General features: G+C 42.8%; 1 protein-coding gene across 1 annotated transcript in view; it reads right to left on the bottom strand.

The window, feature by feature from the left end:
- Window positions 1–355: 355 nt before the first annotated feature.
- The window catches only part of LOC145412893 (uncharacterized), a 99162-nt gene continuing 83013 nt past the window's right edge, over window positions 356–16504 (bottom strand). Inside the window, exons 8-9 of the mRNA XM_080282689.1 lie at window positions 2279–2342; window positions 356–582 (exon numbers count right to left, since the gene is read on the bottom strand). Of these exons, the coding sequence (XP_080138815.1) occupies window positions 356–582; window positions 2279–2342 (291 nt within the window). The remainder of the gene's footprint in view (window positions 583–2278; window positions 2343–16504) is intronic.

Raw genomic sequence — 16504 nt, forward strand, 5'->3', positions numbered from 1 at the left:
GCCATTCCAAACCCCTGGGGAGTGTTCTTTGTTCCCGCATCCAACTGGGGCTGGGAGGCATTTACATTGGATTGGTGTGGCTTTGAGGTCAGGTTCAGAAGGAACAGCGCCTGCTTCATATGTGAATCATCTAGTGTTGAAATCCTCTGTTGGTGGGTCGGTGTCAGAATTTGGCATTTTTGATCTTCACAGTGCCATTGTAGCCGTGAACATAAAATCTCCAGCCCAGGAGATGGAAGCATCCTTGTTGAGATGTCCACCCCACAGGAGAGTTTCTGTCCACAGGCTATGACCTCTGTATCTGGTAACGACATTTCTTGTATTCCTCATGCTACCTATAACTGGGATAATAGTGTCATTTTTCCCGTGAACTCCTCTGATACTTTGGGGCATAGCTGCTGGAGGAACTGTGACCTGGTGTGGTGACTGTTGAGGGCCTGGAGAAGAGGACAGATGATATTCTGACCCCAGCCCCAACCTTGTTCCTGACATTTGACAAGTTAATTTTCCCTGCTTCATCGAAACTTGCTTGCTTGTCACTTTCTGTGCAGTCATACGTTCCTACCCCAAGTGGTGTTTCCACTGTCAGGGGTAAAGACATGTTTGCTACTTTTGCTGCTGTGCAGATATTGGCCTTCGTAGAGTCTGTCTTCTTAAATGATATCACTACAGAGAAGCCCAAGCTGCACCTTCTCAACGCTCTCTTTGCTACTGCCTGGGGGAGATTTTATTGATTTGTACCCGTAAGAAGATTTTGTTTCCTGAGGCAAAGAGGAGGGCCCAGTCTCCCTTCTTCCAGCCGGGGTTTATTCCTGTCCTTTCTGGTGCTTTTATGCACTGAACTGTGTCTTGGAAGCTTCCTCGATCTATTCCATTGCCCATTACTTCATCTTATCTGTAGGATGCTGTTCCGAAGGGTTCTACTGCTTGTGTCATTGTTCTACCACCCTCTTCTCCGACTGTATCTGCCCTATTTCGGTGGCAGAGGGTTTGCACACTTCTGTGGTGGTGGCGGACGCCAATTGTGATGTGTTTCCTTGCCCTGCTTTGTCCAACCTCACCAAGGTTCCATCTGTACTGTACCTGACAATCATCACTGATTCTTCTGACTCCTCTGAGACTGAAGACCATTAACCTAGAGCCTCTGTTGTAGAATCTTGCGTGGGCTTCTCTGCTGTTCCTCTTGTCCTAAAGTCTACGGAGTTTATCCAGGTGCAATTTGAAGTTGGTGTTTCGCTGGTGGTTCTGCCGCACATTTCCCTTCTGTATTTCGGTTCAGCATCACCTCCCTTAGCCAGGCAGCTCTAGTAGGATAGGTTAACGCTAGGCTAGGTTAGGTAAGGTTAGGTTAGGTTACGTTTGGTTAGGCTAATATCGGTAATTTTGCCTGGGAAACACATTGAGCATATTTCCGAGAAAAACCTATGGTTAGTTTTGAAACGACGAAGAGATCGTCAATCCTGGCAGACGTTCCTGTTGGTGGTGCTGAACGGTAATCTATCTATCTATCTGTATACCTAGGCTGCTTTCCCCAAGGAAAGGGAGGTAGCCGAGACAGGACAACACACTCCCCATTTACTCATCCATTCAAACACATTCATTCGCATCTTAGCCCCGTACCCTGAGCGGTAATACAGAAGGGAAATATGCTGTCCGGCCCCCACTGGGATATGGTCTTGTGCGGATCACTGGAGCTTCATTTCTGCTGCATAGGATATCATCCTCAAAAGGTTCTGGTCCTATGGAGTCTGCCTCTGCTTCTGAGGCTTCTGGTGGTAACATTGGCTGCCCCACTTCACTTAATACAGCCTGCAAGCAGCCTTCCAAGCAACCTGTCCCTCCGGCTCAGAGGAGAAATTTTGTAAAATTTTCTTTCTCCTCGTCCTCACATTTGCCTTCGGATGACCGGCACAATGTGCAGATTAATGGTGCTGGACGGTCTCTTTCTAAGGGCCCTCTCAGCATCAGTCCAAACCTGCTCGCTTGTCAGGGGCTGTGCATTCCCACACCTTATGCTGATCCTCTCTCTTCTATGGGTTCCATCGTTCAGTGGAACTGTCAGGGACTATGTACCAGCTGACAGGAAGTGCGTCATCTTGTTGCACAGTTTCTGCTATAAGCATGTGTATCCATGAAACAACGGTTGGTGATTCCTTCCGGCCCTTTTGGTTACCATGCCTTTTATTCTGATCCTGTTCCAGGCGAGGGTCGTCAAGGAGTTACTACTATGTTCCTTTGCTGTTATATTCCACTCACTCATCTGGACCATTCCACTCACCTGCAGGCTGTTGCTGTTCAGGCTTTTCTACGTCGTTGATGCAGTTTGTAGTTTTTATCTTCCTCTTAGTACAATTGTCGAAAGGGTAATTCTGGGACACTATCTTCATAGCCTTCCTTCCCCATTTCTTTCAATGGGCGATTTACATGGTCGTCACTCACTGTGGTGTGACAGTAAGGTTACTTCTCATGGTGGGGGATGGGAAGTTGAACGTTTTGAATTTCAGTGAGATGTATTTCCATAACCCAACTGGAACTTTTACTGCTATTGCTTTGCCAGTATGCTTGGATGATTCTGTTCTAGATTTTAATTGGGACATGTTGCCAGATCTGTATGTCAATGACCATTTTCCATTACTTTTAACTGCTGCTGAGAGTGGACATCAAAATTGTCTTCCTAAATGGTGCCTGGATAGGGCAGACTGGCCATATTTCATGGAATTAAGTTCCATTGACTGTTCTGTGAATTATTTTGGCTGTGTTAATAAGGCGGTGTCTTATTTTGCTGATGTGTTGCACTTGACAGCCCTGTTATCTATTCTAAGGACGAAAGATTAGTTTCCTAAGTATCCGGTTCCTTGGTGGACCCCTGAATGCAGTTCTGAAGTGAGAGCCAAAAGTGTGGCCTTCTCACTGATACGTTGCCACTCTGGGGATCCTCAGTATTTGGTGGCGTTTCAGAGAGCACGAGCTCATGTGCGCCACGTTTCAAAGGAGGCCAGACGTTCATCCTGGAAGGGTGGTTTCTTCCATCAACTAGAGAATTTCTCACACTAGGATGTTGAGCCGGGTATGAAAAATTTCTGGAAAACTTGACACTCCCTCCCCTCCAGTTTTATTTTCAGCGAGTGAGAATGTGGCCGATTCTTTTGCTGTTGAAGAGTTGCTTGTCGATTATTTTACTAGAGGGTCACAGAAGGATGCACGTTCGCATTCAGTGTGCCACTGTCAGTGCTCGGTCACGTGGTCTGAGTGTTGGTTCTTCTAAGAGTGAGCATTATAACGTCCCCTTCTCTGTTTCTGAACTTCAGGCAGCTCTGTCGCGGTGCCATGATTGCTCTCTTGGCTGTGATGATATTCCTTATGCCTTTTACCTCACCAGTCTGATGAGTCCCATTCGCTTTTGCCGTCATTGTTTAATAAGATCTGGTTACTGGTGAGTTCGGATTTGTTAGGGTGTTGCTGTAGTTATCCTCATTCCCAAGCCAGGTGAAGATATCTACATATATATTATTGGCCATTTCCCTGACTTCTTGTATGTGTAAGATCTTGGAAAAGATGGTGAATGGTCGGCGTGTGTGTGTGTGTGTGTGTGTGTGTGTGTGTGTGTGTGTGTGTGTGTGTGTGAGTGTCTGTTTTGAGAGGTTACTTCTTATCCCCTGTCCAGTATGGGTTTCATAAAATGCGGTCTACCTCTGATGCCTTACTGTCCTTGAAATCTTCTGTCAGTGAGGCTTTCTCTACTAACTAACGCAAGATTACAGTCTTCTTTGATCTGGAGAAGGCATATGTCACTGTCTGGGATCAAATAATTTTACTATCTCTTCATTTGTTTGGTCTTCATGTGTGCTTGCCTATTTTTATTCAGCATTTTTTATCTAGAAGTTTTTAAGATTCCGAGTGGGGGTGCGCTTTCTAATGTCCAGCACTTCAAGATGGGGTGCAGCAAGGGAGTGTCCTTTGTGTTACTCTTTTTGCTGTGCCCATGTACAGTGTAATCAGTGTACTTGTACTCCCAGATGGTGTACATGGATTATTATGTGTCGATTTCCTTTTGATTTCCGTCACTGCATCTCGGATCTGGAGTCTTTTGTGGGTTTTGGCTCATACCTTCTGGGAATTCTGCCCGTCAAACTCAACTTGTCTTGCATAGATCCCCTACTCTTTCTAAACCTGGATGTGGGTGTGAGATCTACTCCTCAGCAAAAGATGCCCATCTGTGGATGTTAGATTCGGTGCATCATGCTGCTGTCGTCTGGCAAGTGGGGCATTAAGGTGATCCCCGATTTCTAGTTTGTTGGTGGATGTCGATGCCCTCCCTTTGGATTTACGATACCAGTCATTGATGATGAAGTGTTGGTATCATCTTCACAGCCTGCCGGACTCAGTTCTTTGTACCGTGATCTCCCATGATGACCAATCTTTTGTATATATCACTGGTCTTATCTTCCCAAAGCCTTTTGGTTACTGGCTCTGGTCAGTTAAGTCAGCCGTCTCTGTTCCTTGGCCGTCAGTTTGGCTGCATTGGATCGCAAGAGTGGGTCTTGGCTTCTGCCCTGTGACATTATGTAGGTCCGTTGTTGGTAAAACGAGCTCATCTCCTTCTTAGGTGTCCCTCTCTCCCTTTATAGACCATGCCTCTACCCATCAGGGCTCTGTCCTTGTTTATACTGATGGATCAAAGACTGATACTGGAGTAGGCTTTGGTGTTCCCTTCCTTCAGTCAGGGCTGTTGCCTTACTGGTATGGCTTTAGTTTTAACGGAGGAAGTTACTACGATTTTATTTGCTCTCTGATCATGTTTACTCTCCCCAGTCTGATTGTGTGATTTTTAATGACTCCTGCCATACTGTTTCTGCATTGGAGTCTTTGAATTCTTCTGATCCCCGGGTATTTTCAGTTTTAACCTCTTGACTGAGATATTCCCTTTAAAAGGTGCGATCGACAGGCTGCGACAGTCCGTTTAAAATCCACGAATCGATTTCAAAAGTTGCACCCCGTATTTTGGCGTGAGTACTTTGTGTATTCATCCGCCCACACTTGGGGTTGCCAGGTCGTCCTTTCAGCATCCTCCACATCACATCAGGCATAATGGAACCATGTGAACCCAATTTGCTTCAGAAAGTCATGGCGTCTACAGGTGATTCGTTTCGTTCGCCCAAGCCCTCAACTTCGCTTGGTGTTACTAAGAAAACAGGTGTTAGAGGTTGCATTCCACAGAAAAGGAAGTATGCACCTACTGGTAACAGCGATTCTAGTGATTCTTGTGTAGAATATACAGTAAAACCTCTGAAAAGACAAGCCAGCACACCACGCTCCAAGCAGCGCCAACCCACCTGTGTTACACCGCCGTAACTTTCACATACTCGTCCACTTCTAGCCCCTCTGGAAAAGTGTTTGAACAAATGTTAATAAGTGATAGAGTGTACTGTAAGTGACTAAAATATAAGGAAAATGAAAGTGGTGTATGCTAAATAAATATCTTTCGTTGAGTTTAGCGTCATTTACTATTTCTGAGTAGTTTTTCACGGTTTAGTAGCCTATCACACCAATGTAAACAAGTGATAGAGAGTAGGTGTAAGTGTGACTAAAATATATGGAAAGTGAATGTGTCTGGTGTATGCTATGTAAATATCTTTCGTTGAGATAGCGTCATTTACTATTACTGAGTAGTTTTCCACGGTTCAGTATCACACTATTTTATTTTATAATGTTTAGGTGGTGGCGACCATCATCCACTCACTTGATGTAGTGCTGCCTACTTCTTCCTTAGCCTTTATCATTCTTTTTCTGTGCCTGCCCTCCTCTCTTCCTATTTCTCCCATCTTTCCTGTCATTCTTATTGCTTTTCTTTCCTTTAAAGGTGGCTTTACAATGAGTGACAAACCAAATGGTTTCCTGTAAACCAAGAAACCATTTACAACGCTGGGTGGTAACCATTACCAAACCATACGTGTTCCCTACGTGTCAACAAGTGGGATGGTGGAGGGTTAGTGTTCCTCCCTGTAAAACATATAACTCAAAGTCAAATGGCCACCCCTTACAGGATTGTGGCGTCTGGCAATAGATAGATAGATAGATAGTAAAATAATGACTTTGAAGTGCTAAGCGAACCATTTAAGATAATGCAAGAAAGTGATGCATTTAGAGGTGCTTGGTCAGGAAACGAATTGTGGTGAGTGGCGGTGAGGGTGGTTGTGTGTGACAGAGCTACGGCAACGCGAAAAAACACCGAGAATGGCGTTGCATTCACCTCTCTCTACAGCATTGTAGGAGCACCTAAACATTCACTGATATGCTCACAGGTAAGAAGAAAAGTTTCGCTTTCTTGTGCATTTGTATTTTTTTAAGTCTTATATACAGTATTGATACAAGAATTATTGCATAAAAATGGGTAACTTTGGTGTGGATTGCCGCAACAGGGGTATCGCTCTCGTCACTTTAACCACAGTTAGGGGGTTAAAGAGGCTTTTCCTCCTTTGGTCATCCTGGCCATCGTGTGGGGTTTTGTTGGGTTGCTGCCCGTGTGGGAATGTGCTTGATGATTTGTTGGCTAAAGCAGCATCGGGTCCTCTTCTGCTACTGTGGGATATCACTTTCCTCTGCATCGGCTGCCTGCATATGATTTTTACGCTTTTATTCCTGGACAGATTCGGCGTTGGCAAGATCCCTAGTATGCTGTGGGGGCTAACAAGTGGCTATGTGGGTCTCTTCACTTACAGAGGCTTGTCTCGCCAGTGGGATATGGGTTTTGTTACTTGCAAATTGATCACACCCGGTTGTCATCGTTTTTTAATTGAGGGTGCAACTCCTTCTTTCAGTGAGTATTGCATCGTCTCTCTGACTGTTTGGCACTTGCTGATGGAGTACCTCAGTCTTGGGGATTTTCTCAGTTAGTACCTCTCTGAGCACAAGGCGAGTGTTGGTTCGTATCGTCGTTCGTCGGTGCTTGGGAAGGTTGCCTGTTGTATGGGAGGGGAAATTCAGCTTTGTGAAAGCAGCTGGACTTTTTTTTTTTTTTTAATACGAGGAAGAAGTAACCAAAGGCCATGAGCCCGCAGTAACAGTTCCCTCCAAGAGAAAAACAAAATACAAGAGAGAGCCAAATTCAAGATCCATTAATTTCGAGATGCCTGGACACACTGCATTTGAAAGACTGGAGATCATAGGCAGCAGGAAATACAGAGGGAGACAGTTCCAGAGTTGACCTGTTGCATAAATGAAAGACTGGGAGTAACGGTTAACTTTTACATTAGAGGAGCTGGACAGAAAAGGGATGAGAGTTTGCTGCTAGACGTGTGCTACGCACCCATCGTAGAGGTGGAGGAATGCATGCAGACATTTCAGAGGAACAGTGACCATTAAAGTAGCGATAGAAAAGAGATAAAGATGCAACAATGCGGTGAAGAGACAGAGGTTGAAGGAAGTCAGTAAGAGAAAGGAGAGTTATTGAGACGAAAAGGATTTGACTCCACCCTATCGAGAAGAGCTGTATGTGGGGAGCCTTCCCACACATGAGAGTTGTACTCCACACAGGGGCGGATAAAACCCCTGTATAGAGTCAACAATTGTGCAGGGGTAAAGAAAGAACGGAGTCGGCTTAGCACACCCAATCTCCTGGAAGCAGATTTTACAAGAGCTGTAATATGATCTTTCAAAGGATGATGCAGGATTAAGCTGAATATTATTAAACATTAGTGGGTATACCTGTGGAAGATTTTGACTGGTTGATAGGTGTAAGAACTGAGTTTTTGATGCATTAAAAACAACAAGATTGTTTTTACCCCAGCCAGAGATACGAGCCAAGTCAGACATTAAATGTGACATAGCCTCATCCCTTGTTTGTTGAAGTAACTGCTGAAATGGGCGTTGCGGGAATTGAATGGAAAGGTGAAGGGTGGAGTCATCAGTGTATGGGTGGATAGGGTTAGATGTAGAGCTTAGAAGGTCATTGATGAATAAAAGGAAGAGAGTTGGTGATAGGACAGAGCCCTGAGGAACACCATTGTTGATAGATCTAGGAGAAGAACGATGGCCGTCTACAACAGAGGTCATAGAACGACCTGAAAGGAAGCTAGAGATGAAGGCACAGATAGAAGGATAGAAACCGTAAGAGGGCAGTTTGGGAATTAAATATTTATGCCAGACTCGATCGAAAGCCTTTGAGATGTCAAGTGCAATGGCAAAGCTTTCGCCAAAGTTCCGAAAGGAGGATGACCAGGAGTCTGAAAGGTAGGTGAGAAGATTGCCAGTGGAGCGTCCCTGATGGAACCCGTACTGACGATCAGAAAGAAGGTTGTGATAGGAAAGATGCCTTAAAATTTTTCTATTGAGAATTGACTAGAAAACTTTTGAAATACAGGACGTTAAAGCAATTGGACGATAGTTGGAGGGTTGGGAGTGATCACCCTTCTTTGGGACTGGCTGAATGAAAGCAAACTTCCAGCAAGAAGGAAAGGTACAAGTTGACAGACAAAGGAGAAAGAGTTTGTCTAGGCAAGATGTAAGTACAGAAGCACAGTTCATGAGAACAACAGGAGGGACTCCATCAGGCCCATATGCCTTGTTAGTACTGAGGCCAGTGATGGCAGAAAATACATCAGCTGAAGAAATTTTAATGTCAGCCATGAGGAAGTCAGAGGCGGGAAGTGATGGAGGAACAGCATCGGAATCGTCTAAGGTGGAATTGGAGGAGAAAGTCTGTGCGAAGAGATCTGCTTTATCAGTAGAAGAAATAGCTACAGAACCATCAGAGTAGAAAAGAGGAGGGAAGGATGATGAGGTAAAGTTGTTAGAAAGGTTTTTGGCAAGGTGCCAGAAGGAGCGGAAAGAATTCGAGTTGGAGAGTTGAGAGCATTTAGTATGGATGAAATTATTTTTAGCAGAGCGAAGAACAGACTTAGCACGATTCCAGGCAGAAACGTAAAGATGATGTGATTCAGGGATGGGTTGGCTTCGGTACCTTTTGTAGGCCCTCTCCTTGTTGCAGACAGCATTAGAACAAGCGTGATTAAACCAAGGCTTTCTTGCTTTAGTCAAAGGATATGAGAAAGGAATGTATGCTTCCATGCCCGTAAGAATAACCTTCGTAATGCGCAAGGCACACTCAGATGGCTCCCGGCCATGGAAGCAATAATCATTCCAGGGAAAATCAAAGAAGCACTGCCTGAGGGCCTCCGAATCCGCGGCTCCAAAATGCCACAGACGACGTTTCTTTGAAGGGTCCACAGGCCGTACTGGAGTGATAGGGCAGGTTAAGGTGATAAGGCTGTGATTGGAGGAGCCCAACGGAGAGAAAAGACTAACAGTGTAAGCAGAAGGATTGATTGTAAGGAAGATGTCAAGTATGTTGGAGCTCTCTCCAAGGCGGTCTGAGATACGGATAGGGTGTTGTACAAACTGCTCTAGGTGATTAAGGATAGAAAAGATGCAGGCTTGTTCACCAGGTGGATCAGTGAAAGAACAGGAGAGCCAAATGTGGTGGTGAACATTGAAATCTCCTAGAATGGAGATTTCAGAGAAAGGAGAAATGGATAGAATGTGTTTCATCGTTGAAGTAAGATAGTCGAAGAATTTTTGATAGTCAGTAGAATTAGGGGATAAGTAAACAGTACAGCTATATTTAGTCAGAGAATGACAGGAAAGCCGAAGCCAGAGTGTAGAGAATTCAGAAGACTAGAGTTCAGGAACACGAGAGCAAGATAAGTTGCTGCGTATATATACACAACAGCCACCTTTGGCTTTGAAATGAGTATAAAGTAGGAGGATACAGAAAAGGGTTTGCTGTCAATTGCCTCGGACAGCTGAGTCTCAGTTAGAAAAAGAAGGTGAGGTTTAGAGAAGAAGAGGTGGTGCTCAACATAGCCAAATTTAGAGGAAAGGCCGCGAATATTGCAGAAATGAAGAAGGTGAGAGTCAGACAGTGGTTCCAGGCACCTTGAGTCGTCACCGGGAGAGATGCTGTATAAGATTTAGTAATTCGTTTTTTAGTGTTTTTTCTTGGCGTTTTTTGGTATTTTTAGTGTGTTTTTAGTGTTTATGCCTGTACTTCATATTTCTTGCCAGTTTATATTCTTTCTTCTCGTCTTTTGCCTTGATCCCCGGCCTTATATGACCCTGGCAGTTGTGTCGCCAATTTTTGTTTCGTTTATTTTATGTCATTCAATCTCGCACACAATAATTCCTCCAAGTCATAAATCTCCTCCACACATACATTCTGGGTAGCTGTCCCTATTAACACCTTCCTAACAACCACACTCAACTAAAATAGTACAACATGTCTGTGATATTAATTCCCTGAAAGTGCCTTTAGCAACAAAATTATGCAATATTAAAACTTACATCAAGAAAAGAGTCAATAGGTTTGAAACTGTAGTATTTCTGGAAAATCACCATCGTTTTTACAATTTATATTTAGTAAGTATTGGTGAGAACCGGTGTGCATGTGAGTTGCATTCCTGAAAACCCGAACGCATACCGGGAAACAGCATACCGGGACGGCCATAACACTCTTTTATTAGATCTGTGTCGTGAGGTGAAGAACGGTCACTCTTATGCCACCTTCCCCAGCCTTCCCCAAACATAATTTTTCTCCTACTTTAATACACCTTTTTTCCTCCAGAAGCTCTAAATTTAATGAATACCATTTATATTACGAGTTCACTGAGAATATTTAACTTAATTATGGCACACAGACATCACACTGAGCAGCCGAAGGTGATATAAGGCTGTAATCATGTTTCATTCATCCTTAAATCACTGATTCTATTCACCTCAGCGACCAAAGACTACTTCTTAACATTCACATCAAGAGTTCAGTGATGGTAGTAAAATTATAACTGCATACAATCACCCAGCTAACAATTACCATGCGTATCCTTCACACACACACACACACACACAGACACACACACACACACGACACGGGATACAGAACTTCATTTGCCTCCACCCCTGCAATCATCAAAACGAGACGGGTCATTCGTCATTGTGGGACAGGGTGTTAAGAATTGGGTCTTTGTCATACGGTAAATGCGAAAATAGGATATCGCCTGCTAGGTCCCGACTGCACAAGAATGGCAAGGGAAATGAGACAACATAATCTTGTCTGAATAATAATAATCAACCCCACCTCTTTTCCACCCAGGGATGAAGTGAGCTAGGGTTGAAAGAGCAAGAAAATTCCTGATGATGATGATGATGATGATTATTATGATGATGGTGGTGGTAATAATAATAATAATAATAATAATAATAATAATAATAATAATAATAAAGTTGTAGTAGTAGTAGAAGTAGTAGTAGTAATAGTAGCTGTTGTAGTAGTAGTAGTTGTAGTAGTAACTGTAAAACAACACATTAAAACAGTAATCACTACACAGTATCACAAGTAAATAATAAATACGATAATAATAAGTGGCATTACTGAAGGGAAGACCATCTCAAAAGCATGTATAATAACCTACTTCTTTGGATTGTTGTAACAGTTCATTAAGCTGGAATTAGCATAGTCCCAGTCTCCATTAAGTAGGACTCTGCCTCAGACTAATTAGCAGTAAGTTGGAAACCTTCCTACGTATGCTAATTGGTCCGAGCCATAGACATACTTTGTATATCTTGACGTAAGAAAAAACATCTAAAATTATTAAGTTTTAATTTTCATCCATTCAGTGGTTGCTTTAATCAGCATTATTTCGGAGTATTATGCTAAACTTACTTCTCCTTTTGATATGTTGAGTTCAGAGTTATTCAGCATGAGGGCATTGGAATCGGAAATCTTTTAGAAATTAGACCTTTTTTCACTCTGAGGGTAAAGTTATTTGCAATCTTCCCTTAATTAGGCGGTCCAAAGTCCCAGTTAACCTAACTTCACGAGCGTTTGCATTTTATACGTGTCTGTGTATATACTGCATGAATTTCATGGCCAAATGTATAGTTTTGATATAGTACTCTACTCACAGCCCACTTCAAGGTGAAAAACAATAATTTTGGCTGTATACCGGGTACATGTGAACTACCTCAACAACATATTATATGGCAATCATATTGGCATCAATTTTTCCCCGCTGCTTTTCTCCAGACATCGTGCACTAACCTATAATTCCCAAAATTACATACATGAATTTATGGGAAAATTTCACCTTATTCCACGGTCTGTGGCTAGCTGCCCTCATACAACTTTTGACACCACTCCTGCCTAACCACCGACTTATTAGTAGGTAGTATTACATTACACAATATGATATGTACTACAGCAAAAGGACTAAGCAGATGTGAGTGCTGCGCATAATGTGATGAAGAGGTTCAGTGCTTCTGTGAGGCTTACTGGGCGGCCAGACATGCTTACTTTTCCCCAGCGGCACATAACTTTAGTCTTTTTGCTGTTGGTCAATGAATCAGTGCTGGGCCACGTTAATTATAGTTGAGAAATGTAGTGCAATATAACACTGAGAATAAATATGGTATCCTTTGACTCGGTGAGGTAATGTTTTCTTGTCGGCTCTTCCAACTGTCATCAGCTGTTTGTATTTTATGTTATCCCTCACACATGTAAATTAAAGTCTGTAGGTCTTTACTAAAAAAAATATCAATTATCGTTGGGAAATGTAAAGCACACATCATACTGATAATAAATATTCTTTGCGTAGTAGCAGTGCCAGAATGATCATTCTGTCACGTTAAACTAACCGGACAAATGTAGGCTAAACCTACATCAGCATTCCTTCTCAACGGTAGCCTACAGTTGACTTGTGATCTTAACGCTACATTATGATAATTTTGGCATTGTTGTGTACTTATAGTCCCTTACTACACACTCTGACTCAGTGCGAATACGTGTGATCATCTCATGGCTAGTTTCAGCATAGTTTCTGAATAAAAAGTAGGCACCAAAAGAGCTCCATCTTGTTTCTTCTGTAAATACTGTACAGTAAACAGAATGCTTTACCTTTGTGTGGACTTTCGTTAATGCATAATGAGTATCTATGTGACAACTTAAAGTGGGAAGATCGGTTTTTTAGCATGGAGGTTGATACAACTTTGTTTCTGTGCAACTGAAATGTGTCACCTGTAGGCTATTCTGTATTGTAACCAAAACAAAGATGGCCGACCCTACTTGGACCCAGTGTGGCGGCAAAGTTGATCGCTTTGTCCGCAAATTGATCTTTAGTTTCACTTGGTCTAAACATTGCGGATGGCCGGAAGTTTGGCATAATACGTGAACTTTAGAGTTTTTTAGTTGTCTGTTTTACATTCCTGCCATACAGGGATGGATCCAAGGGGGGGGGGGATGAGGGGATGCATTCCCCCCCACCGGCCATGCATCATTGAATAAAGAGGCAATTTCAATATTGAAATATCAGTATGTCGCGTCAAGTCTTTGGTTGAATCAGCGAATCAGACCCCCGCACCGAAAATTCCTGGATCCACCCCTGCTGCCATATTCTTCTGAAAGGAGTGGCCTTGCAGGGGGACCCTGCGCTCTCAGTAAGGCTATAAAAGTACCGATGGTGTATACTGTAAATGAAGTATAGATATTCAACCTCAAATGTGAGAACTGGACAATCCAAACATAAGACAACCTGTCTAATCGTGAGAGCCACAGATTATGATTTTCATTCTTTGCCAAGTCTAAGGCTGACAGATGCCAAGGATGGAACCAAAGTGTCATTAACAGTTATTGGGAGTTAATGCCCTTTCAGTCTGGTTTTTGGAACACGCTATTCACGTATAAGGCTAAAAAAACAAAAACTGCCATTATAACTGCATAGCTGGGTAAAATGTTCCCCGGTGGTCCTCGGTACTCTTATTTCTCGGCCTGTAATTTGTGTGTGTGTGTGTGTGTGTGTGTGTGTGGAGAGAGGGGTGCTATCTTATTAACAATGGACATGTGACAAATGTGAAATGTTCCCAATTCGAGAACTTGGTATGTAAGACGATGATAATGGCAAAAGTTCAAGGATGTCAAGGTTTGGCGTGGCGCTCATTCACAGGTACGACTGGTAAAGTATGAATTGGGTAGTGTTAATACATCCTCCCTCCTCCCCCTCAAAAGACATACCTAGAACACACACACACACACACACACACACACACACACACACACACACACACACAAATACACACACACACACACACACACACACACACACACACACACACACACACACACACACACACAAATACACACACACACACACACACACACACACACACACACACACAAATACACACACACACACACACACACACACACACACACACACACACACACACACACACACACACACACACACACACTAGAAATGAGAACATGTGAAACTATACCGATATTTTTATGCAAGAGTCTCAGTTTTTAATAGCCGTTCATTGGACGCTCGATCACGCTGAAGCGAAAAACATTTATTATAGATCTCGGTGCGCATAGATCGCTACAAAAATCTGCTGATGGTGTCTGTCAGCTCTCACGTAAAACCGCCTAGCCTATGAACTGGGGCATAGGAAAGTATTAAAAAGAAGCTGAATACGTATAAAGAGTCCACTGCCTGATTTATTTATTTATTTTTTCATTTATTGATGGTTTGTCTTCTTCTGCTGAGTAATTTTATAATGACTTTTGTCGTGCATATTTATTTCTATATTTTTCAAATGAGTTTCACTAATTTCTACTTTGTCATTTTTTTTAATTGTTTGTGTTTACTTTTCAAGTGACAGGAATGTCTCCTGAAGACACTGCTTGGCCTAAATCTTGGCATCGTCCAGTCTTAACAATAACATCAGTCAACTTTAACCTTAACATCATTAGTTCTGTCCTTGGTATCCTTCACTCAGATGTTGGTATCCTTCAGTTTTACCAGTAGCATTCTGCTACAGAAAGGAAGAGAGGTGAAAAGATTAGCAAGAGAGAGTGGATGAGGAATTTGGAAGGAATTTGAGTGTCAAGTGGAGGGAATGTACGAAAATGTTCTGGAATGAGGTAAAGAGAGTCAGACAGGGTGGCAATGAAGTTAGTAGGGGGGTGAAAGACAAAATGGTAGATTACTAGTTGAGAAGGGAGAAAAAGTGTGCAGATGGAGAGAACACTTTAATGAATTGTTGAACACAGAGAATGAAAGTAATGCGAGTATAAGTGGCTGGGGAATGGATGGGAGAAGGAGGGAGGTGAGAAGACAGGAAGAAATCAGTATGATGGAAGTTGTGGAAACAATGAAGAAAGCCAAAATGGGGAAAGCCCCAGGAGTTGATGGAGTGTGTGGTAAAATGCTGAAGCATGGGGGAGAGATAGTAGCAGAATGGATGTGGAAGATGTGCAGATTGGCCTGGGAGGAAGGTAGAGTCCCGGAGGATTGGAAGTCGGGTATAAATATTCCCTTGTACAAAGGAAAAGGGGAAAAAGAAGTGTGTGGTAATCATTGGGGGATTTATCTTCTTAGTGTAATAGGAAAAGTATACGCCAGGATACTTATTCACAGAGTTAGGGAAATAACAGAGGAATTAGTTGGAGAAGAACAGGGAAGCTTTAGGAAGGGAAGAGGTTGTGTAGATCAGATATTCATTCTTAGATCTTTAGTGGAAAAGTTTCTAGAGAAAGGAAAGAAGTTGTATGGGGCCTTTATGGATTTGAAGAAAGCATATGACAGGGTGGATGGACAAGGATTGTGGAAAGTATTAAGGATATATGGAGTGGATGGGAAGTTGTTGAAAGCTGTGAAGAGTATGTACAGTATGAGGGTGCTAAGGCTGCAGTGCGTGTGAATAGTGAACTGAGTGAGTTTTTCTATTTGAAGGTTGGGTTGAAACAGAGATGTGTCATGTCTCCATGGTTGTTCAACCTGTTTATGGATGGGGTTATAAAAGAGATACAAGGTAGGGCAGTGGATGTTGGAGTGGCTCTTATGAGAGAGGGCAGTGTTTGGAAACTCCTTATACTGTTGTTTGTAGATAATACTATGTTGTTAAGTGAAGACGAAGGGGAGCTGCAAGGTTTGGTGGATGAGTTTGGGAAAGTGTGTAAGAAACGGAACCAAAAGGTGAATGTAGGGAACAGTAAAGTTATGGTCTTCGAGAAAGGTGAAGTCAGTGAATGTACAGTGAGGTTGGATGATGAGGAAATGGAAAATGTGAGTACGTTTAAGTACTTGGGTAGTGTGATGAGTAAGGATGGAAGTTTGGAGGATGAAGTGCTTGAAAGGGTACAACAAGGTGGAAAGGTTGCTGGTTCCTTGGAGGCAGTGATAAGAAACAGGGAAGTGAGCATGGAAGTGAAAAAGTTACTACATGACAATATTGTGATACCAACTCTGACGTATGGAAATGAAGTATGGACGTTGTTGGAGGGACACAAGTCAAGAGTGAGAGCAGTGGAAATGAGTTATTTAAGAGGAGCCTGTGGAGTCACATGGAGAGACAGACTGACAAATGAGGATTTGAAGAAGCGTTGTGGTGTGGATGTTGATGTGATAGGAAACGTTAGGAGAAACACATTGAGGTGGTTTGGCCATGTATAAAG

Source organism: Coenobita brevimanus, chromosome 94 (assembly GCF_032717465.1).
Source record: "Coenobita brevimanus isolate Jiangsu-jjx chromosome 94, ASM3271746v2, whole genome shotgun sequence".
NCBI lineage: Eukaryota > Metazoa > Arthropoda > Malacostraca > Decapoda > Coenobitidae > Coenobita > Coenobita brevimanus.